Here is a 26,314-nt window from a genome sequence, read left to right as displayed (position 1 = left end):
GTAGGGGTATTCTACAAACATGCAGTTCATCATAGCAACATAAAACAGTAAAAATGAAATGTATGTACAGCTTGCAATCTGTACTGTAGTGAATGATTACTTATGTACAGCAGTACAGAATGAACTAAGACCACAAGTACAACAGCAGGTACAAACCTCTCTGGGCAGATCAGAAACTCAACTGAATGGCATGTAAACAGTCCTATAGTGGGCAGGGCATGGAACATCAAGTGATCAGTGAATGATGTACATAATACCCTAGTCAGTGGAAAAAAAAATGTGGGAGATCTGAATGTGGGGTGTTGTATTTTGTGTGTAGTGGGAATATGGTATGTTTCCCTACATGAGTTCCTATGCTCAGCGTAACCATCTTTATCCTCAATGTTTGTAAAGGGAATTTAGTTACATCCTATACCACGTGAGTGAAAAAGGACTTTAAAATTTTGGAGTGATATAGAAATTTATTGAGATAACTTTCAGAATTGGTAGGTGCGTCATTCTGCAGCTAACAACCTCAAGCCTGATTTACGTAGTCCATCAGTATCCCATCCCAGCACCAGTACCGCCGATGTAAAGACAGTTAAAATGGTTGCATTCACTGGTGTGGAGTGTGCTTACTGTGTGTTTTGGTTTCATGAATAGGCCTCTGCAACAACTGTTCAGCATAAATTTCACACCAGATATACTAAAGAACTTCCAAGGAGGCCTACAATTTACTCTCAACACCAGTATTGTGTTGGGTGGTTCACCGCGACATGATAAATCACCAGGAAGCCTGTGTGTTCACAGTTACCTCGCATGGCCACCGTGGTCCCCGGACTTGGCACTACTGGATTTCTTTCTCTGAGTTTTCAATAAAGACTGTGTATTTTCTTCCCCTACCAAACAGTTTCACCAACCTAGGAGAATCAAATCTATGTTGCCATTGCATGGGTTATGACAGATTTGCTGTAACGAGTGCAGGACAAAACTGATTACCTATGGGATGTTCATCACATCACAAATTGTAGTCACTTCAAACCAAAATGACATCTGACACATTCACATGAAACTTGAGGTTGTTTGCAACAAAATAATTTGGAAATTTGTGGCAAGGACTATGGGACCAAACTGCTGAGGTCATCAGTCCCTAGGGTTACACACTAATTAATCTAACTTAACCTAACTTACGCTAAGAACAACACACACACCCATGCCTGAGGGAGGACTCGAACCTCCGACGGGGGGAGCCGCGCAAGCCACGACAAGACACCTCAGAAAGCGTGGCATAGCCGCACAGCCAACAACATAATACATCTACCAATACTGTAAGTCATCTCAATAAATTTCTATATAACTCCAAAGTTGTAAAGTCCTTTTGGACCTACCCTGTATAAATGAAGCTAAATAAATACCAATATATGAAATAAAAATAAAAATGTGCTTTGACATATTACTGAAAAGTTATTATCTGATGGGTATCACACTGTCTCCCATCAAAAAATATTGATTGAATAGAATCATTAGTTTGAAGTGTAATAATATTTGTACACTTCCTACCAAATTTAATTCTTGGGGCAGAATATTTTCTCAAACTCAGCGATATAAAAAAAATCTACATTACAATCTTGCCTGCTCTTTCAAAAATTTCTGCAGACCTTTCTATGACCTTGCTGGAGCATTTGATTCTGTAGATCACAAAATTCTACTTTGCAAACTTAAGTGTTATGGCTTTAATGGCAGTCCTCTTACATGGACAGAATCTTAACAGAAAGAACAGGGACTCATTAACAGACTTTGTCTCAGGCATGGTAATGACCTCAGAATATGATAATATAGTATAACATGTCAAGAGCCACAAGGATTGGTACTGGATCCATTCTTGTTTCTAACCTGCATAAAAGATGTTCCAATGACTTTTAAGGTCAGTTCAAAAACATTAATTCTTGCTGATGATACAAGCATGTTAATCAAGGATCCAAACTCAGACACAGCTCAGATGATAACCAGACAAACCTAATTACTTCCCATATAAGATACACATATAATATTTCATCCCAAACAAGCAACCAATATTGTAATGTATGTTAAAAATGACGAAATTCCTCCAGCTGTATTTAGGTGTTGGTTTTATTGGCAACTAGTTTCGATGTTGTAACAACACTTTGCCTAGGCTATCCTGTTCATGTTGAGGCCCATAGAACTCTAAATTTTTCCCTTGGTTTTATTGGCAACTAGTTTCGATGTTGTAACAACATCGAAACTAGTTGCCAATAAAACCAACACCTTAATACAGCTGCAGGAATTTCGTCATTTTTAACATATATTATACTAGCTGACATCCTAAGTCATCCGTTTCAATTATGGATATACGAAGAATATTGTAATGTATCTCTTTCAAAACAGTGATAACAATAAAACTGAATGTTAATTATTGTAAATGCATTTTTGGTAAATCTTAAGGAAACTGATGTTGCACTATATATTCATTAATGGGCAGAAATAATTATAAATACTAGAAGATTTTTATTTGTCTTACCTGGTTTCCTGTAGATCGTTTTCAGTTCATTTCCATCTCATTGTCTATAGGAGTGGGTCTGTTATTGTACTGATGGAACACTTCTCAAAATTTTAATTCTTGACATTTATTTTCATCCATATCTCTTATCAAAAATAAAAAAATTAAAATATATGTCAGAATAACATTTGACCCCCAGGGGGCTAGCCACTCTTTGGCAGGTTTGTGCTTGGCTATCATGGGGTCCAGCCTTTGCAGAACCTTTCCCCTCTGCATTGCATGTCTATCTTACTGCTGTTCTTTTTCCCCTCCCATGGGGAACATGTCTGGAGTTTTCCGGGAATGTTCCGCTCTGTCTTTAGCTGGCATAGCAACAATCTCACATTCCTTTTTTTTCTTTCGTTGTTCACCTTCTCCTGTCCTTCCTCCACTTCAGCATTTGAGGCTCCTCTCTTTTCTTCTTCCTCCTTGTGTGCTCCTGAAGGCTGGGCCACGCATCTGACACTTAACAGGTGACTGGGCAACGTGTAATTCCCAGCCACGCATTGACAGGTAGGGTTCGTTCTTTTCCCCTGGTAAAGGCCAGGCCAAGGGAGGGGTGATTGCCTCATCTCATACCTTTCCAAACTGACAATTGGTCCCTCTGTCAGGTGTTTAGAGGTGTGATCTGAGGAGTGAACAATTACCTAAGACTGGTGCGCGTTCAGTTAGAAGGAGTGTGCCCTCGGAAAAACTCACAATCATGAGGGATTTTCTCACAATGAGCAAATCATCATCTTTGTAGCCGACAATTACCAAATGTAAACAGAATGAAGCTCCTGATTCAAAGGCCCTCCCAGCTGCACCACAGTTCCTTGTGGTTTCACATACCGAAGATGGTCAGTCCTTTGGAACAGTAAACTGTTTCTAACTCAGAAAGGCTGTGATGCAATTGCTGGCCCTGTGAAATGCTGCTCTCGTTTACGCAATGCCACTTTGCTTTTGGAGACTACTTCCGATTCTCAAGCACAACTGCTTGCCGCTTCACTTTGTCTAGGCTATCCTGTTCATGTTGAGGCCCATAGAACTCTAAATTTTTCCCTTGGTTTTATTTACACTAGGCTGCTTGACGATCTGACTGAGGTTGAAATCCAAATGTGTCTCTCTGATCAGATGTCACTGCTGTCTATGGGTGAGGAAAAGGGTAGATGCCTCCTTAGTGCCCACACGCATTCTTTTTCTCACATTTGATAGCGTGGCGCTTCCATCCTAGATCAAAGCAGGTTACAAAGTTATCACAGTCCGAGCGTACATTCTGAACCCAATGTGCTGCTATCAGTGTCAGCCACACTCAGATGTCTTGTCGACAACCAGCCAAATGTGTAACCTGTGGCAGGGATGCACATGATGGTGATTTTCTGCCTCCTCCTCCCTATTGCATCAAATGCAATTGGGACCATGCCACCTCCTCTCGAGATTGTCCCATGTATCTCAATGAGCAGGCAGTCCAATAGATCTGGGCAAAGAAAAAGGTACCTTACCTGGTTGCTCACAAGTTATCGGCTAGTCACAAATTCTGTGTTCTGCTGTGTGGCACTTACAGTACTGTTTTTGCTACATCTCGCTCCATAAACGACATGGCCACAGAGAGATGCAATCTCAAATTCAGCTCTGACTTTGTGAAATCACCTAGTATCATGGTAGCATCACTGTCTCCTCATCCAGCTGTGCATCAAGCCATCAAACTCTCACCTCATGTGGTGAAGACACCAGCTACACAACCGGCAGGTCGGAAAGGACAGAAGGAATATACCCATGAAGACTTCCTATATCCCTCCTGCCAACCAACACCTGAGTCTTCCTCTGCTAATCAGAAAGGCTTGAAGAAGTCCAACAAAGGCAAATGGTCTTCTCCTTTGCTGACTCGAAGGTCCTCTTCGAAGGTATCATCACATGATACCCTCACACAGCCAGCCTACATGTTGCCAGTGCATGCTACCAACCATTTTTCTGTGTTGGACTCCACAGGCTGGAAGCAGAAGAGAGCCGAAGCTTATGTGGACTTCATGGAGCAGGATCCTTTGGCCTCTGTGCCCTCTAGCAGCAAGTCTTCACAGGCTGGCTCTCAGCAGTCATTGAGGTGACTCCCCTTTATTTTTCATCACAACTCTCCTCCAATGGAATATTCATGGCCTTTGATCCAACAAAGAGGATTTACAGCTGCTTTTAGAATCACAGCATCACTTGTTCTCTGTCTTCAGGAAACAAAATTGGTCCTCTCGACTGCTTTGAGCTTTCACATTTCTTCCCAGTCTGTTTTGACACCCCTCCCCAAGGTCAGCATTCCATCGCATGGAGGAGTCATGCTGCTCATATGGGATGATGTTCATAGCTAGCTCATCTCCCTGACTACCCATCTTCAAGCTGTTGCAGTTCGCCTTTTGCTTCCTCACTTGACCTTTTCCCTTTGTACCGTCCGTCCGTACCCCTCCATCCTTCGATGTCACCAGGGCAGACTTCATCCAGCTTATTGGACAGCTACCCTACCCCTTTCTGCTGCTTGGTGACTTTAATGCACACCATCCCCTTTGGTGATCTCCCATAACCTGTTCGAGAGGTGCCGTCTTGGCTTACCTTCTTAATCAACTTAACCTCTTCCCCAATGTTCCTCTCAGACTTCTTGCACACCTAGTCCCATTTGGTCCTATTCTTCTGCACTGCCCAGCTTGCCATCTCAAGTGGCCTATTCTCATTGACATATACTCAAGTGACCATTTCCCATGTGCTATCCGTTTGCTGACTCCTACCCTACCTTTGTGCACACTCAAAGGGCAGCTCATTAAGGCCAACTGGAGGCTTTACTCCTCCCCAGCAACCTTTGACAAACAACATTTCCCCAGTTGTGATGACTATATGGAATATCTTATAAACATTATCCTTACCACTGCAGAACATTCCATTCCTCACACTTCCCCTTTACCATGCTGTGTCCAGTCCCTTGGTGGACTGAGGTATGCTGCGATGCAATTTGCAGATGGAGATGTGGTCTCTGTGTTTTAACCATAATCCTATGATGGATAACTGCATTCCTTATAAACAGATGCATGCACAGTGTTCTTGTGTTCTTTGGGATAGCAGTAAAGCCAGCTGGATTTCATTCACTAGTTCTTTTAACAGTTCCATGTGCTCTTCTGTTGTGTGAGTCAACCTGAGATGACTCTCTGGGACCGAGATCCATTCTCTAATTTCCTGCCTGCCAGTAGCAGACCATGTCATTGTGGACCCTCTTGGTATCTCAAAGACTTGGGTTGCCATTTTGCGGAGATTTAGAGCTCCTCCCACTATCACCCTGCCTTCCTCCATCAGAAATGAGCAGAGAAGGCTCAGGCAATACCCTCTTTTTCCGAATCGTGAGTGTTACAATGCCACCTCTACTATGAGGGAGCTAGATCATGCTCTCACTTCATTCTGATCCTCTGCCCCAGGGCCAGATGCTGCTCACATTCAGATGTTGCAGACCCTTCTCTTGTGGGCAAGTACTTTCTGCTTAATACATACAACTGCATCTGGACAGATGACACAATTCCCACACGTTGGTGTGAAGCCACTGTCATACACATACCTAAACCCAGTAGGGACAAACACCTTTATTCTAGCTACTGTCCCATTTCTCTCACCAGCTGTTTGCAGGGTGATGGAACATACGATTCATGCCCAGCTGATATGGTGGCTCAAGTCTTGCAATTTACTAACCACTGCTCAGTGTGGATTTCAAGCACATCTTTCTGCAGTTGACCATCTTGTCACTTTGTCCACCATGTAATGGACAGTTTGCTGCAGAAATCCCAGACTGTGGCTGTGTTTTTCGATTTGGAGAAAGCCTACAACACCTGCTGGAAGACTGGTATCCTCTGTACTCTCTAGATGTGTGGCTTCCATGACTGTCTGCCCAGTTTCCTACAGGAATTTTTAAAAGACCAAGTTTTCAAGGTATGTGTAGGCTCTGCCTTGTAAGACATCTTTATTCGTGAAAATAGTGTGCCTCAGGACTCTGTCCTCAGCGTCATTCTCTTTGCTATCACCATTAACACTATAATCACCTGTCTCCCACCAGGCATCTTCGGCTCCCTTTTCATTGATGATTTTGTTATCTATTGCAGTTCTCCATGGACTTGTCTCATTGAGTGGCATCATCAGTGGTGTCTCGATCATTTTTACTCATGGAATATTGACAATGGCTTTCGTTTTTACACCAACAAAACTGTTTGTCTGAATTTCTGGTGGCACAACTGATTTCTTCCCCCATCTTTTCATCTTAGGTCTGTTGCTCTGCCATTCATTGAAACTATGAAATTCCTGGGGCTCATGCTCGAGAGGACACTTTCTTGGTTCTCCCATGTGTCTTACCTGGCAGCCTGCTGTATACAGCCCCTCAATGTCCTACGTATCCTCAATGGTACTTCCTAGGGTGCAGATCGAACCACCCTCCTCCGTTTGCAGTGGTCCTTTGTCCATTTGAAACTAGATTATGGGTGTTTTGTTTTTGCATCAGCACATCTGCCCCTCTTATGTTGGCTCAATACTATCCACCATTGTGGCATCTGTTTTGCCACTGTAGTGTTGGCTGAAGACCCAACACTGTGTTACTAGAGGAGGCCAAAATGCACGCGTTTTAGCTCACGCAGGCTGGCATGAGGAGGGAAGAACTATATTGACGTGAGGTCTGGAACATGACAAGGAATTAGAATTCAGAAAGCGAACGTAATTGGTTGCATACTTAAATTTAATCCATTAATGACGAACATCGCTCTTTATGGTACATGAGTCACAATATTATCTGTTCAGAAGACATAGTAACTCAATATGGCGCCTTGCTAGGTTGTAGCAAATGACGTAGCTGAAGGCTATGCTAAGCTGTCGTCTCTGCAAATGAGAGCGTATGTAGTCAGTGAACCATCACTAGCAAAGTCAGCAGTACAACTAGGGCGAGTGCTAGGGAGTCTCTCTAGACCTGCCGTGTGGCGGCGCTCGGTCTGCAATCAATGATAGTGGCGACACGCGGGTCCGACGTATACTAATGGACCGCGGCCGATTTGAAGGCTACCACCTAGCAAGTGTGGTGTCTGGTGGTGACACCACAGCCACTTGTGCCTTTTACACTAGCCCAGTTATGCCTCCTCCTTTGATGACTCCTTTGATTGCCAGTATGGCACTTACATTCCTGTTTGTTTTTGCTGTCTGATTTATCGGTTGATTTAGTGAATGGCACATGGGCTGTTGACCACATTTTACTTTTTATCTTTTGTACAAATATGGTAAAGGCCATTTAATTTTAGCTCTGGACTTCCATTTCTCTATGACATATTTTATAGACCTTTCTCCACAGCCCTGGTTTTAGCTGCCTTATCTCCTGTCAATTTGGATTGATGTGTAGTCATTTTTAACTTTTCTCTTTGTCGTCATTTTCTACAGTTTTGAAGTTTTAAAATGGGCGTGTATGACCCTAGTTTTTTTGCACCCTAAAAAGAAAAAAGAATAACATTTGACAAAGCCCAGCAGAACGAGAGTGACTGAACCTAAGACTCTGAACATATGACCTTCTGAGTAACTTCTGAATGCAGTTAGCATTATTTGGTTCCATTTAGAATCTTCCTGAAAGAAACACTTTTTAATTACAACAGTTTCCTAATTAAAACATAAATTTCAATAATTGTATAAATGTATAAAAACAGTATTTGTTATTTAAATTAATTTCAAATTTATATTTGAAAGCTCTAGAATTTGCAAGTTTATTTTGAAAACAATGTTTCTGAAAGAAATATTTTTTAATAAAAATCAATTATTCTTTTGTCAGGAGATGACAACGTTTTCCTATTAAAATATGTGACAGTTAATTCAAATAACTTTTGTTTCTGTAGAAATCTGACATAACCTCTATTTTTTTATGTTGTAATTTTGTGATTTTTAAAAATTAATGTGCTGCAATGAAACTAATTACATTCCGTCAAACAAATGACAGAAACCTAAATCACAATTTTTTTCCAAACAATTTTAAACTTAACTTTTTTAGTTTCGGAAATTTGTTTGTCCTTCATTACTCCAACAGATTTTATAATAGAGGACAAAAGTGTTTAACAGATAGATAGATCTTTCTTTTTTATTTCTAGGTAGCTCCTCTGTTTGAGAATCAATGATGAGACAATGAACCTTTATTACTATGTGTTATACATAGGGGAGAGTGTTGTACTCAGTGTGCCTACTAGCACATGATGTTCTTTGGTGAGAACGTCAGTCTAGTAACTTGCTTTGGAATGACATGAAGGAGACCAGCATTACCTGTTTCTGCCATGTTCTAAAGCTTTTGTAGTTGCTAGACACAAGACTGTGTTTTGTGCAGCATTTATAAACATTTTGCATTATAGTTCTGTATAATATGATAAAGCTATATTGTTAATTTTTCAGTTACAGAATTTTATGGCAAGTAAAATTCTATGAATTTTTTAAAACTAGTTATATAGCACAGGTTCTAAAGCCTTACTTTGTTGTTTGTGCACCATTTTTTACTTTGCTACAGGAGAAGGTCTTTAATCATGGAACTTGTGGTATGTGCAGATTAACCAATTTACTTGTCCTGAAAATGGAAATTTGTATTTGTTCCCAATAGCTTCAATTTGCATTTAACATGCAAATTGTTTTTGATACTTCTGGTTAATTTGATTTCTATTTCTAATGTTTGGTGTGGTAGAGTAATAATGTAACAGACAGATGACTAAAACTACAGTACTGACATGACTTTCTAGATTGCAACACTCTTAAATTTCAACAGAATATTTGTTCCTGGCTACATATTGTACCTTGTAACATGTTTTTGCACTTGGAGAAAGCTTAATTTTGTAAAATAGGTTGTGTAGTTGCAGAAAAAGACAGTAGCTCATAAAAAGTGGATGGCATCATTTAAAACTAATGTAAGAAAAGATATTAAACTTCTATTATGGAGCTGGATAGAAGTGAGAATCTGAATAGCATTGCAAAATAAGACACTTCCCTACAAACTGCACATGAGTTACCTAAAAGAAAATGCTTCTGTTAGTTACAACCCATACTGTGTGAAATGATTAAATTTTTATGTGATCATCCGTATCAGAGCATAAACACACAACTTCATTTTGTACAGTATGCCAGATTTAGATTGACTACTTCATTAAAGGAATTTTGCCTATCCCCTGAGACACTTCACACTTTAAATCCTAGTCTCACATAGTGTTATTTTATACAATTTCAGCTAAGCAATAATGAGCTTTCAGCATCAGAATATTTCTGGTCATACTTTGAATGAAGTATAGTGTAGAATTCTTTGGGGCTCCAGCTGGATAACAAGTTAATACGGAGTCTATACATGTATAAACTAATTAAGAAGCTCAATTCAGCATGTTACACCTTTACAGGCAGCTCCCATTGTGCCAATGAAAAGAAAGGGTTTTGTGTTATGTTGTATATTTTCACTCCCTGTTGCTGCTTGAATTATCTTCTGGGGCAGTGCATATAAAGCAAATAAAAGGTTTGTTAAGCAGAAGCAAGCAGTAAGAATATTGGGTAAGGCAGATAATATTATATCTCGCAGAAGCCTTTTTAAGAATCTTGAGAGTCTAATACTCACCTCCCAATACATATACTCCTTAATTGTTTTTGTTGCTGGTAATAAAAATAGTTTCAGCCAAACAGTGGCAAAAAGACACCAAAAATAATTCCCATATAGGCTCTGCCTCCATGTCTAGGTTTCAGAAAGGAGGTATGTACGGTACTTTGATCCTAAGTTGTTCAACAAGTTCCCATACAACATAAAGCAAGAAACTGAGAGCCCCTACCACTTCAGAAAAAATTGAAGCATGTCTGTTTACTCACCTTTCCTAAATATTTTCTGAATATCTAGATTCAGATCAAAAATTTCTGTTAACACCACAGCATATGACACTGTTTTATACAGGGTGGTCCATTGATTGTGACCGGGCCAAATATCTCAAGAAATAAGCATCAAATGAAAAAACTACAAAGAACGAAACTTGTCTAGCTTGAAGGGGGAAGCCAGATGGCGCTATGGTTGGCCCACTAGATGGCGCTGCCATGGGTCAAACGGATATCAGCTGCATTTATAGGAACCCCCATTTTTTATTACATATTCGTGTAGTATGTAAAGAAATATGAATGTTTTAGTTGGACCACTTTTTTTGCTTTGTGATAGATGGCGCTGTAATAGTAACAAACATATGGCTCACAATTTTAGACGAACAGTCGTTAACAGGTAGGTTTTTAAAATTAAAATACAGAACATAGGTATGTTTGAACATTTTATTTCGGTTGTTCCAATGTGATACATGTACCTTTGTGAACTTATCATTACTGATAACGCTTGCTATTACAGTGTGATTACCTGTAAATACCACATTAATGCCATAAATGCTCAAAATGATGTCCATCAACCTCAATGCATTTAGCAATATGTGTGGCAACATTCCTCTCAACAGCGAGTAGTTCACCTTCCGTAATGTTCACACATGTATTGACAATGCGCTGATGCATGTCGTCAGACATTGTCGGTGGATCATGATAGCAAATAACCTTCAACTTTCCCCACAGAAAGACATCCAGGGACGTCAGATCCGGTGAGCGTGCGGGCCATGGTATGGTGCTTCGACAACTAATCCACCTATCATTAAATATGCTATTCAATACCGCTTCAACTGCACGCGAGCTATGTGCCGGACATCCATCATGTTGGGAGTACATTGTCATTCTGTCATGCAGTGATCTTATAGTAACATCAGTGGAACATTATGTTGCCATCGATAAAATGGGGGCCATTTATCCTTCCTCCCATAATACTGCACCATACATTAAGCTGCCAAGGTCACTGATGTTCTACTTGTCACACCCATCGTGGATTTTCCGTTGACCAATAGTGCATATTATGCCAGTTTACGTTACCGCTGTTGGTGAATGACGCTTTGTCGCTAAATAGAACACGTGCAAAAAGTCTGTCATTGTCCCATAATTTTTCTTATGCCCAGTGGCAGAACTGTACATGACTTTCAAAGTCATCACCTTGCAATTCCTGGTGCATAGAAATATGGTACAGATGCAATCGATGTTGATGTAGCATTCTCAACATCAACATTTTTGAGATTCCTGATTCTCGCACAATTTGTCTGCTACTGGTGTGTGGAGTAGTTGCGACAGCAGCTAAAACACCTACTTGGGCGTCATCATTTGCTGCAGGTCATGGTTGACGTTTTACATGTGGCTGAACACTTCCTGTTTCCTTAAATAATGTAACTATCTGGCGAATGGTCCGGACAGTTGGATGATGTCGTCCAGGATACTGAGCAGCATACATAGCACATGCCCGTTGGGCAGTTTGATCACAATAGCCATATATCAACACGATATCGACCTTTCCACAATTGGTAAATGGTCCATTTTAACACGGGTAATATATCATGAAGCAAATACCATCCGCACTGGCGGAATGTTATGTGATACCACGTTCTTATATGTTTGTGACTATTACAGCGCCATCTACCGCAAAGCAAAAAAAGTGGTCCAACTAAATCATTCATATTTCTTTACATACTACACAAATATGTAATAAAAAATGGGGGTTCCTATTTAAAAAACGCAGTTGATATCCATTTGACCTATGGCAGCGCCATCTAGCGGGCCAATCATAGCGCCATCTTGTTTCCCCCTTGAAGCTAGACAAGTTTTGTTCTTTGTAGTTTTTTTGTTTGACGCTTATTTCGTGAGATATTTGGTCCAGTCACTATCAATGGACCACCCTATATAAAGCTGTATGACAAGTAGGTATGTATATCTTATAAATGGTATCCAGTATTTATGGATGTAGAAGTATTTTCTCTCAAGAATACCATTGTCATCAAGTAAATATTAAGCTACTGATAGCAGATAAACAGCAGCTACATGGTATAACTCAGGAGACAGCAGATTTAATCAAAGTAGCAGCTTTCTTAATAATTTACTTCATTAATTTTAGAGGGCATAAGTGTGAATAGCATTAAGCTGTACAGTGGTAGTTTATCATTAATGCGGTATGCAGATTAACTTTCTAAGACACCTGCATCCCATATTGACATATACCTTGACCTGGGATCTATGGAACACATGACAGAATGAATGGATCAATCAATCAATCACTCAATCAATCAACCAACCAAGGCAGGTCAGATATTTATGAATTTTATAACTGGAGAAGTAATTTTCCACATTCATTGATATAGTGACTTCGTTGGTTGTAGCTTCACACGGCTATTAACTGCCACAATAAAAGTCCCACTGTGATGTCCTCTGCATATAAAAGTCTGTGAATGCCATTTTGAACATGCAGTATGTTCATTACATGCAAGATAAAGAAGTTTCTGTATGTAAATGAAAAACCACCCATGCTCTCTTGTACTGTGAACTACTTGAGAAGGATAAATAAGAAATGCAACATAAAGAATATAAAGCTCTTCTGCCATGTCTTATGCCTACATAACAAAATGAGTGTTCATTAACACAAAGGAGAATGGAGGAAATGCACATGGAACCCTTACACCATTTACCCTGAAGTCTAAATTCATCACCCTCAAACTATAATATGTGTATACTTAGATGCAGAGAAATTTTAAAACAAAGATGGCTCATCATTTGACATGATTCATATGATGAATACTGTAAAATGCAAACTTTCATGTCCAGAAAGATTCAAGTTATTAAAATTCTCTGCACTGTGCTCAAGCAACCAATCTTCTGTAATGCAAAATATCTAGGGACAACCACTGGCATGAAGTGTGCAGTTAGTGGAGTTCTTCATAACACCTGTACCTTTCATGGTTTGTACTTCACAGTCAGCTATGCCACCAGTTATCAACTATTCTTGTGTACAGTTTGGAAAACTCTCTACACTCAATGTCTCTTGATGAGACTCTAAAGGCCTTTTCATCTACATCCTGTTTCACAGCCAACTGTCTTGTTTTCAATAAACACTAATATAGGCAGCACATGAACATTCAGAAAACATCATCATTTCTATGATCTTTGTGATCAACCTGTGTCCTGTCATAATCTTCATTTTATCAAAGTCATTTAAATCTTCAGCTTTCACTACTTTCTGTACACAGAGTTAACCAAATTGTTTATATGCTTCCTTGTTGTCAGTGGCATAGATAGGTAGTTTGGCAGCTGGTGCAGAATTTTGTCACCCCCACCCCCTTCCACCCCGTCTCCATCAACTACACAAAACATCAAATGCTTTTTTTCATGTGGAAGCATTTTTTTGGTAGCAATGCATAATGCTAACTATTTTTCAAAAAGTTTTTACAAACAGAAATAAATAAATAAAACATATTTTTATTAATATTACAGTTGAAGTGGTTATTAATTAAGCATAGAAATAACTAAAGATCTGTTTAGTGGTATGTGGCTTTAACATGTACCACAGAATCTCTTCCTTCTAACTTTTTCTGGTGTAAATTTTGAAATTGCATCATCAAAGTCAATATATTTAGCTAAACTATTTTTAGTTGACAAAACTGCTAAACCATAAAGTTGTGCTTGACTCATAGTAGACCTAAGATAATTACATGGGACAATTCATAAATAATGCACACTAATTTTTCTTACTTACACGTTTATTTATTTATTTCAATATCTCTTTATAGTTCTTCAATATAGTGTCCCTGCTGTCCTATGACTGAATTCAAACATCTCAGAGGTTCTATCCAGGACGCTACTTCTGGTTCATCTGTTGAATGGCTCAGGTGACAGTGGTAGAAAGCTCTTCCAGAAAAAGATAATAACATCCATGCATAGGTTTTTTCAACTTGTCAAAGTCTGGTGGACACATATCCCAGCTGTAGGGTGCATGTGGCAACTTTCCCATCTATATTTGTGAAGTTTTTGGCTACAAAATCACCAACATATGGGTTAGCATTGTAATAAAGAATGAGTGGCCCAGCCTCAAGCAACTGAGGATGGGTTTTGTGCATTTTCATGTGCAGGTTTTGCATGTAGTTATGATAATACAATGCTGTGACACTTGTTCCACATGGGACTCTGTCATGATGATCATAAGTAAAAATCATCATTTGCCTGAGCTTTGATTGAGCACACCAAAATTTTTTTGGACATGGAGAAGCTGAAGCTCTCCACTCACTGGACTGTGATTTCAGCTGCAGTTCAAAGTTTCTAATCCACATTTTATCAGTAGTGACAATTCAATACAAGAATCCTTGACCTTCATGGTCAAATCATTGTCTGAGCAAGGTTGCAATGTCCAAGAATTTCTGCTTTCCTTCAGCAGTCAAACCATCTGTTCTTCATATCATGTCTCAGAATAGGGAATACTGATGTTGGGGGAATTCCTGTGACTTCAGACAGTTACTCAAAAGTCACATTTCAATCCTTTTCAAGAGCATCTGTCACAAGTTTCACACTTCATTTATTTTCTGTCATTTTTGGCCTTCCAGGTCTTGGATAATTGTCTATGCTGATATGAACACCACAAAAATTATTAACCGAATGTGACCATACCCGGCCATCCTGATGTAGGTTTTCTGTGATTTCCCTAAATTGCTTCAGGTAAATACCAGGATGGTTCCTTAGAAAGGGCATGGCTGACTTACTTCCCTAATCTGATGAGACTGATGACCTCACTGTTTAGTCTCCACCACCAAATCAGCCAACCAACCAACCAACCTAATGTGAAACTGTACTACAACCCAGTATAATATCACCACAAACTTCATTTAACCCACTGTGAATTTTTGTCAGGTTTTTGCCATGTAAATTTTGTTCTTGGTGTACTATCTCTGGTCTTCATGAATCAAAGTACATAACTTTTAGAAAAATCTTGATGCCAAAATGAGATTAGGAACAGATTCTCAAAATTCTTGTTCAGCCACAAACTGTAAGAATCTTAAATATATCCAATCAGGAGACTTACTTTTGTAATTTCAACAGCTTCCAGAAATCTTAGGAGTGAAATTTTGTGCAAGGATACCATTTTGAGGAATCTTATCATAATTTTCTAATGAACTTTTCATGGTCATAGGAGGCACCATTTCTGAAGTTTTAATTAGAACCATGTGCTCCAAAACAGCAAAACTATCTTATATATGTTCCATGATTTGCAATAGGTGTCAATTTTGTGTAGAAAGCTGCTATTGAAGGAAGCTGTAATTTAACATACACTGGTGTCCAAAAATACAGCAACAAACCACTATTTCCCCATCCTGTGTCTAATTTCAGAATATAATCATACAAATGTCAACAGATACAATCATATTCTGCACAGAAGACGGCATTCCGGTCAATGGACAACCAAGTCATCTATGACATCTGGACACCTATCAAATGGGTTAGTGTTTGCTGGATAGTCCCACATCTGCAATCTCTGTATATACAGTCACTGATGGTTCAGCATGGCACAAAGAAGACACCTCCCAGACTCTCTGCAGTGGAGGGCTACAAGAAGAATGGAAGCAGGACAGTCACAAACTGATGAAGAATGATGGCTTAATGTGAATTGTTCTGGTGTGTCTCAGATGTGGCAACAATTTATATAGTCCAAAACAGTACCCTAAAGAACAGGGCAGGGCCAACCACATGTGATATCACAAAGAGAAAACCATTATTTGGATGTAAGTGTACGATGGTACTGCCTTAGCACTACATGGCAACTGGCATATGATGTCACAGCATCCATTGGACATGTTGTATCAAGACAAGCACTGTCCAGAAGGCTTCACCAGAATGTCCTTTATTGTTAGAGACCTGCTGTATGTGTACCTCTGATGCATCTTCACAGAAGGGAATGTCTAGATTGGAGGTGTCAACATGCCACCTGGTCGATCGAACAGTGAACCAATATTCTTTTCACAAATGAGTCCCAGTTTGGTCTGGAGAGTGAATCTTGATACATTTGCATCACGAGGGAATGTGGAACACAATTTGTGACCCAAACATTATGGAAAGAGACAGATATCGAGGAGGATCCCTATTGTTGTGGGCAGGGATTATGTTGACCACATGAACACCTCTTCATGAAACTGTGTGGGTGAATCGGCAAGGTTTAACTGCTGTCAGGCATCATGACAAGATTTTGGGACCTCATGTGCAGTTGTTGCAAGATGGTGCATGCCCAGACTTCGTCTTAATGGATGGTAATGATCAACCTCATAAAGCAAGAGCTGTTTGCCTCAACATCAGACTGATGATATCATTCAAAGCATTCCCCATCATTGTCAGGCCTGTATTGCTGCCAGAAATGGTCATACCCCATCCTGAGCACATTAACCAGTTATCAGAATGTGTGTGCAAATCCATTAAGTTGAAAAAAAGAACATTTTTGTCTACCATTATGCCTATTGCAGTTGTTTATGTCGTGTACTCTTTACATTATTTCTACTTTACTATCACCTGTTTATAAAGTTTTGTGGCAAAATAAACACAATCTTGCAAAATTTCCATTTGTTGCTTTAATTTTGGACACCAGTGTACTTACATTGACTCATTTATTCAGTTTCACATTTTGCATAAAAACATATTTTTGAATTCAGGTGATGCTAAACTGGATATCTCCTCCATTCACAACCTGAATTATTTTACAATCACTGTACCTTTGCTAATAATGAATACGTTTTCTTTATTTTGCGATCTCTCATCTCTCCTTTCCACATAATAGTAATATCACAAAAACATTCACAGCACAAACAGCTTGTAAAACCAGTGAAAAACTAGTGAATGATTAGCTATATTGACAATAACTACTGTACAAAAAAATTATCTATTGGTCTAAGATTATTGACATCACAGTCTCACATATTGTGCGAGAATCATTTTTGTTTACACACTATTTTAGTGATAGAAGACTCCTACACATGCAGAAGTGTCAGACTCAGTCCATAAGCTCTCTCATTGCCCACCTGCTCCCACAAGAATGAGCAATGAGAAAAAAAATTCACAACTTATGCTATAGAGCCTAGTAAGTTTTGTCACCTGCTTGGAGTTGGTACTCAGTGTGAAATGCACTTCCTCACTCCTCCCTAGTTACATCTTGGCTTATTTTGTATCTTCAATATCACACCATGTCCTCTCTATGTTTCTGGAAACATCTTTCCTATGGCAGAGGGATATTCATAATTTTTGTAACTCACCAGTATCTGAAATCAATGTTACCTATGTTCATACATGTTTCATACTACATACAAATTTTACTAAAATTTTGATGTATTTTGATAAAATATATTTTGTTACAGGTACTGGATTCTATCATTTCCCATGCATTTTGATCTGGAATATGAACTGGCAGACACATTAAAAGAATTCCAAGCAGTTCTCACTCCAACTTCAGCTGAACTCGTAGACCTGTCCCAAGTACAAACATATGACTGGATGCGTCATATGTCAATACGAGACAGCCATTCAGCACATCTGCATCAACATGGCAATAAAGAGCACAACAGAAAAGTGTCTTTAGTGTTCAGCCATTTGGAACCATTACAGATAGCTGAGCACATTACATACCTGGAGCACAAGGTCATAAGAAGGATAACTGTAAGGAAAATTTATATGTTTCTTATTTTTTCAGTTTATTGATTGTTAATAATTTTTCAGTTTATTCATTATTAATAATTAGATATTTGGAAGTTGTAGCTTATGACAATAACCTTTAATGAAGTTTCAAACAGCTGAATAATAGAATAAATAAGGAGAAAACAAACATCATTTGAAACAATAGAAACTCTGGGTTGGAATATCAACAATGTAAGGAAAAGATAGATTGCTACTTTCCATAAAGATAGTACATTAAGTTGCAGACAGATACAGTTAAGACACTTACACTTTAGCTTGCATGAATGAATATGTATTTGTTTCTCTTTCTTTTTCTGATGAAAGCTGTGGCTGAAAGCTAATGTGCAACTGTCTTTTAATTGTATTTGTCTGCAACTTAATGTGACATCTTTACAGTAAGTAGCAATCTATCTTCTCCTTACATTGTTGAAACATCATTTGAGTTATGTTACACCTGCATCAATCCTCTTCAAACCACTGTAAAGTGCATGACAGAGATTCTTCCCATTATACCATATATTTAGGTTTCTTTACATTCCATTCCAATATGGAGCACAGGAAGAATGACTTATTAGATTCCTCTGTACACACCATGATTAGTCTAATCTTGCCTTTACAGTTCCTAGGGTAACAACACATAGAGACTATTGTATATCCCTAGATTCCTTGTTCAATACAGTTCTTGAAACTTTGTAAATAGGCTTTCACAAGATAGTTAACATCTATCTTAATGTTCATACCAGATACAGTTTTTCAGCTTCTCCATAGCACCCTCCACTGGTTAAAACAGGGCTTTGACCATTGATGCAGTCCTTCTTTGTATGGGTGCAATATCCCTTGTTAAACCTTTTTGATATGATTGATCAGTATTCCAGTATGGGTCACACTGTTATTTTGTTACAAGAGGTTCATAACTCATTGCAGAGTTCAGGCACATGTACTGCATGACAGGAAAATCTTGAGATATTTGGAAGCAAGAAAAGCACCAAAAAACTAGCCTTTTTTTTAGATTTCCTAGATTTCCAGAAAGCATTTGACACAGTGCCCAATTGCAAACTGTTAACAAAGGCCCAAGCATGTAGCATATGGGGAAACCATCACTGATGAGTGACTGTAAGAGGATATAGGATGATTAGTCAGAATTTATATTTAGTATGATGAATGGCAGCTTGCTCTGAATGTGGAAAAAAGATGAGGTAATGTTTATGAGTAAGGAAAACACTCTTGTAATGTTCAGATACATTATTTACATTATTAGCAGTGAGTGACCTGACACAGTCACATCAATTAACACTGCAAAGCATTATGAAATGGAATGAGCAATAGGAAAGACAAATGATCAATTTTGGTTTATTGGAAGAATTCTAGGCAGAGTAGCTCACGTATAGAGGAGGCTGCATATATAACACTTATGCGACCCATTTTTGAGTACTGCTCAAATGTTTTGGATCCCCATCAGGCTGTATTAATTCTTTATGACCATTCAAAAGAGTTTTGGCTATCCTTGTCTTGTGGGTTTCTGTGTACCAGGTTCTCCTCATTGTAGCCCATGCTTTGTGCCTTTACTGGCCTGTCTGGTGCCTCCTAAGTCTCACCAAAGTTCTTTTTCACCTTGCTTCTTCTTTATGATTACTAGGAAATTTAAACAGTTGTAAAATGACTGTACACAATGAAGTAGGGATTAATTTTCACTTTATGTATATTTATTGTCTATAAACACTTCAGATGATCATCTTGGTTCTTATTAACTATTTCAACTTAATATCACAGGTCAGTAAGTCACACAGGGTATCATTAGCCTGCTGAATGTTTACAAGTGGCATCATAAACAAATTGTTTTGAAAAGAATTTTGCATATTTACTCTAAGACAGTTTGACTGACATAGAACATTACATTAAGATCACTCAATATTCACTGACTAAAATGTAGTAGCTGGTTAATTGAGTACTAACCACTGATTGGCTTGAAGTTCATGTGTTGAGTATTTTGTGCATAGTACTTATACAGGGTGTTTCAAAAATGACCGGTATATTTGAAACGGCAATAAAAACTAAATGAGCAGCGATAGAAATACACTGTTTGTTGCAATATGCTTGGGACAACAGTACATTTTCAGGCAGACAAACTTTCGAAATTACAGTAGTTACAATTTTCAACAACAGATGGCGCTGTGGTCAGGGAAACTCTATAGTACGATATTTTCCACATATCCACCATGCGTAGCAATAATATGGCGTAGTCTCTGAATGAAATTACCCGAAACCTTTGACAACGTGTCTGGCAGAATGGCTTCACATGCAGATGAGATGTACTGCTTCAGCTGTTCAATTGTTTCTGAATTCTGGCGGTACACCTGGTCTTTCAAGTGTCCACACAGAAAGAAGTCACAGGGGTTCATGTCTGACGAATAGGGAGGCCAATCCACGCCGCCTCCTGTATGTTTCGGATAGCCCAAAGCAATCACACGATCATCGAAATATTCATTCAGGAAATTAAAGACGTCGGCCATGCGATGTGGCCGGGCACCATCTTGCATAAACCACGAGGTGTTCGCAGTGTCGTCTAAGGCAGTTTGTACCGCCACAAATTCACGAAGAATGTCCAGATAGCATGATGCAGTAATCGTTTCGGATCTGAAAAATGGGCCAATGATTCCTTTGGAAGAAATGGCGGCCCAGACCAGTACTTTTTGAGGATGCAGGGACGATGGGACTGCAACATGGGGCTTTTCGGTTCCCCATATGCGCCAGTTCTGTTTATTGATGAAGCCGTCCAGGTAAAAATAAGCTTCATCAGTAAACCAAATGCTGCCCACATGAATATCGCCGTCATCAATCCTGTGCACTATATCATTAGCGAATGTCTCTCGTGCAGCAATGGTAGCAGCGCTGAGGGGTTGCCGCGTTTGAATTTTGTATGGATAGAGGTGTAAACTCTGGCGCATGAGACGATACGTGGACGTTGGCGTCATTTGGACCGCAGCTGCAACACGGCGAACGGAAACCCGAGGCCGCTGTTGGATCACCTGCTGCACTAGCTGCGCGTTGCCCTCTGTGGTTGCCGTACGCGGTCGCCCTACCTTTCCAGCACGTTCATCCGTCATGTTCCCAGTCCGTTGAAATTTTTCAAACAGATCCTTTATTGTATCGCTTTTCGGTCCTTTGGTTACATTAAACCTCCGTTGAAAACTTCGTCTTGTTGCAACAACACTGTGTTCTAGGCGGTGGAATTCCAACACCAGAAAAATCCTCTGTTCTAAGGAATAAACCATGTTGTCTAAAGCATACTTGCACGTTGTGAACAGCACACGCTTACAGCAGAAAGACGACGTACAGAATGGCGCACCCACAGACTGCGTTGTCTTCTATATCTTTCACATCACTTGCAGCGCCATCTGTTGTTGAAAATTGTAACTACTGTAATTTCGAAAGTTTGTCTGCCTGAAAATGTACTGTTGTCCCAAGCATATTGCAACAAACGGTGTATTTCTATCGCTGCTCGTTTAGTTTTTATTGCCGTTTCAAATATACCGGTCATTTTTGAAACACCCTGTATAAAGGCATTTGTAAGACAGATATTGCACAATACTAACATTTAAAGGTATTATGCTTTTCATATTTATTTTCTTTCTTTCTTTCTTTCTTTCTTGTTCTGGTGATCCATGTTGTGACAGTATCACAGGATATGGAACGTGTCAGAAATCTATGGTAGCACATAAAAACAAAACAAAATGATTTCATATTACAGTAAACAGCAACTTAGGTTCCACTACAGAAAATTAATTTTGAGAGATAAATAAATACTACAAAATAATAAGTGTTACAGAAAATAAATATTGCAAAATATGTTTACAATAAACAATAGTCAGGATTACAAATATAGATTTGGGCACATATTTGCATTTAACAATATAAGAAATGTTAAACACTGCAGTTCTGGAACTTTTCTATCATATTAAATGATCCTTGTAATAGGAACTGCCTTACAGTTTTTTTAAACAAGAGCTTATCTTCTACCAAACACTTAATTCTTGAAGGGAAGGTGATAAAAATCTTACAGCCAGTGAAGTGGACTCCTTTCTGTACCATACTTAGATTTGCCTGTTCATAGAGGATATCATGTTTCCTTCTTGTCTCATGACTATGATACTCACTATTCAGTTTAAAAATGGATTTTTCTTTCCTTATGAAGCACATCAGAGAGAATATATATTGTGCAGTGGATGTAAGGATTCCAAGTTTCTTAAAAAGATTCCTGCACGTAGTTGTAGGATGGACTCCACACATGATCCTTATGGCTCTTTTTTGTGCACATAGTACTTTTTTAGCCAGTGACTGATTACCCCAAAATACAATTCCATATGCCATAATGGCATGAAAATAAGCATAATAGGCTGACTTCTATAAGAAGAAACAATGCATAATGTGTAAGTTGCTGAACTCAATCTTTTGCATAGATCCAGGATGTGGTTTGACCAGTTCAGTTTGCTGTCAATATGCAAGCCTAGGTATTTTGAGGTATCCACCCTGGTTATCAACTGCTCACCTATTTTTACTACTATTTCTTCATCTTTGAATGTTGTGTGGAATTGAATGTAGTTTGTTCTACTGTAATTTAAAGAAATGCCATTGATATTAAACCAGTTCACTGTTTCACTTAAAATCTGATTTGCTGTTTCCTCAAGTTTATCTACTGAATTATCAGTAAGTAGTGTAGTGTCATCAGCAAAAATGGCAAATCTACAATGTTCCGTACAGAGAGGCAGATCATTTATAAAGATAATAAAAAGTAGGGGGCCCAGAACTGAGCCTTGGGGCACTCCACATGTGATGGTACCCTATTCTGAAGATAATGGGACTCCATTTTGACTATCCAGTACAACTTTCTGTTTCCTGTTTCACAGGTATGATTCAAGCCATTTCCCTGATGAACCACTTATACCAAGATGTGCAGCTTTTTGTAAAAGAATCTGGTGACTGACACAGTCAAACGCTTTAGTTAGGTCACAAAAAATCCCAACCACCTCTAGTTTTTTGTTGATAGATTCTAAGACTTTGCCAGCAAATGTAAATATTGCATCTTCTGTTGACAAACCTTTCTGAAATCCAAACTGACTTTCGATGAGGATATTTTGATTCCTGAGATGCTTAACTATCCTGGCATGAATTAGTTTCCCTAAAACCTTTGAAAAACTTGTCAGTAGTGATACTGGCTGATAGTTAGCACCATCCATCTTATCTCCCTTCTTATACAGCAGTTTTACAACTATATATTTAAGCCTCTCAGGAATTATTTCTTGCTTAAGCGATGCATCAAAAATGTGGCAAAGGACTCACTTACACGGCTGCAGCAGTATTTTAATAATTTGTTAGAAATATTGACAATCTGGGTAGAGTTTTTACTTTTCACAGATTTAATAACACTTTCAATTTCTTGAACAGTGACTGTTGTTACCTTCATGTGTTGTACTGAACTAGGTACTCTGGCTTTCAAAAGATTTATGGTTTGGTTCATGGAGTGTTGTAAACCTATTTTTTCTGTTACTGTTAACAAATATTTGTTTAATTTGTCTGCAACTATTTTTGGAGTGCTAACAAGATGACCCTCACTTTTTATTTGGATATTTTCACTACAAACTGCATGTTTTCTTGTTTCCTTCTTTACAAAATTCCAAATAGTTTTTACTTTATTTCTCAAGTAATCAATTTATGTCTTCAAGCTCATGTTCCTTGCTGCTTGTATGGTCTTATTCAGAACTTCATTGTAGATTTTTTAATACATTCTCCTACTGGGATCATTTGATCTCTTGGCTGTTGCGTATATTTCTATTATTGATTTACAAGAAATTTTGGTGCCTTTAGTAATTCAAGGCTTGTTTTCAGATTTTAACAGGGTTTTTCTCACTCACATTTTTGGAAAGGTTTCTTCAAAAAGACTTGTAACTTCATTGAAAAATATGTTAAATGTTGAGTTAACACCAATTGCAGTGTACACAGGAGACCACTCCACTAGTTGTAATTGCTGATTAAAGCTTTCAATGGTGTGTTCATTTATAATCCTAAAGTTTTTCCAAATGAAATTTTCTTTCCTTTCTACATTTATTTGGTTTAGAGTGAGGAATTGCCCTTCATGATCAGGGAGGCCATTTATAATATTTTTCACAGGTCAATTATTGTAAATATCCTTATCTACAAATACATTCTCTATTAATAATAATAATAATAATAATAATAATAACAAAATTTTATTGTCATTTGGCTGATTACAGCAATAGACAGTCACGAGCATATATTTCTACATAAACAACAATATTGATGTAAATTGGTTTACATAAAATAGGTACACATTAGAATGCAGTATTTTCATCTTCAAAAAATTCATCAGTGGTGTAAAAGGGATTGTTCACTAGTAGCTTGTATAACTTAGCTTTAAAAATATTTACAGGCAGTTCTTTAAAGTCAGCACTTAGTCTATTAAACATCCTTAGTCCAAGAACTAGGTAGGAGTTCTGCGATTTTGATAATCTGTGATATGGCACATCTACAGATATTCTGTTTCTAGTATTGTGGCTATGAATATCACTTCTCAACACAAAATTAGAGACATTGTTTCTAATGTAAAATAAAACATTGTAGATGAATAAGTTTACTACTGTAAGATACTGCAATTTAATAAACAGAGGTTTACAATGTACTGTTTTATCAGAATCTGTTATTATTCTTATTACTTTCTTCTGTAAAAGTAAAATGTCATTTACATGACAGCTACTACCCCACAGTAAGATTCCATAAGAAATGATGCTTTGGAAGAAGGCAAAATATGCTGATCTCACAGAAACATTGGCAAAATGTCTCTTTAAATTTCTAATCAGATAAATAACTCTTGAAAGCCTAGCCAATATATTTTTAATGTGTGGTTCCCATGTCAATTTATTGTCAATAGTAACACTTAAAAATTTGACAGTTTCTTGTTCTTGGTCATTAGGAATCTTTTTGAGGCTAAAGTAAAGTGTCTGGGTTTTGTTTTCATTTAGTAAGAAGCCATTAGCTTTGAACCACAATGAGGACTGAGCAAGGGTATTTTTGGTCAGTGTTTTCAGTGTACCTAGATCAGAGTTTTTATGTATAAAAGTTGTGTCATCAGCATACAATATTGTGTGAGAATTTATGAACAAGGGCGGTCACTAATCATTAGTATAAACAGTAAAGGTCCAAGCACCGACCCTTGAGGCAGTCTGTACCTAACATTAACCAAATTTGATTTCTCCCTACCAATGCACACAACTTGCTGATGGTTCTCTAGAAAATACCTGAACATCTTTATACTGTTGTCATCAAAACCACAGTAGACTAGCTTATTCAGCACAGTGTCATGCTCTACACAGTCAAAAGCTCTGCTCAGGTCACAAAATGTAGCCTAGGCGTAGTCCCTAGCCTCAAACACATTAGTACTAATTTTACGAGGGAGTCCATTGCATCTGATGTGGATTTACCTTTCATAAATCCAAACTGTTTATCACTAATTATATTTAGTTTACCCAAGTAGACACTAACTTGCTCATACATAATTGTTTCTAAAATTTTTGAAAAAATTGGGGTTATGGATATAGGTTCGTAACTAGCGGGACAGTTCTTTTCCCCTTTTTTATATATGGGCACAACTCTAGGAATTTTTAGTATGCCGGGGAATTTACTTTCAACTAGGCATTTGTTAATACAAAAAGTTAAGGGATAAATCACACAATCAATAACATCTTTCAACAAATTACATGACATATCTTAATAATCAACACTAACTGAAGGTTTGAAATTTTTCACTATTTTTAGGATATTATTTGGGCTCACTTCTGTGAAAGTGAAGGTGCTTGGGGGAAACTTTTCAAAGCAGCTGTCCATAACACTAAGTGCATTTTCAGGGGGTTTGTTTATTGAGCTACTGATTTCTTCAATGGACTGAATGCAATATTCATTAAATTCTTCTGGGGTAATGGCAATTTCCTCTTTGTGTTTAGCGTGAGCAATGGAGTTTCTTACACTCCAGGCCTTTTTGCATTTATTGTTAGATTTTCAATATTTACTATGTTATTCAGTTTCTTTGCTTTATTTATTGCCTTCCTATACTTGTATTTGGCTTTAGGATACAGTTCTTTATACAGTTCTGATATACTGGTTTTGTACAGAGTAGAATATAGTATAACAGTATTTTTCAAT

General features: G+C 38.2%; 1 protein-coding gene across 5 annotated transcripts in view; it reads left to right on the top strand.

Annotated features, from left to right (window-relative positions):
* The window catches only part of LOC126259698 (ras guanyl-releasing protein 3-like), a 439,537-nt gene that overhangs the window by 327,457 nt on the left and 85,766 nt on the right, over nucleotides 1–26,314 (top strand). For all 5 annotated transcript variants that reach the window (XM_049956665.1, XM_049956666.1, XM_049956664.1 and 2 more), the window contains one exon: nucleotides 17,788–18,085. In XM_049956665.1, coding sequence (XP_049812622.1) covers nucleotides 17,788–18,085 — 298 coding nt within the window. The remainder of the gene's footprint in view (nucleotides 1–17,787; nucleotides 18,086–26,314) is intronic.

This window comes from Schistocerca nitens, chromosome 5, assembly GCF_023898315.1.
Source record: "Schistocerca nitens isolate TAMUIC-IGC-003100 chromosome 5, iqSchNite1.1, whole genome shotgun sequence".
In the NCBI taxonomy this organism is placed as follows: domain Eukaryota; kingdom Metazoa; phylum Arthropoda; class Insecta; order Orthoptera; family Acrididae; genus Schistocerca; species Schistocerca nitens.
This window is presented reverse-complemented; position numbering and strand designations above follow the sequence as displayed.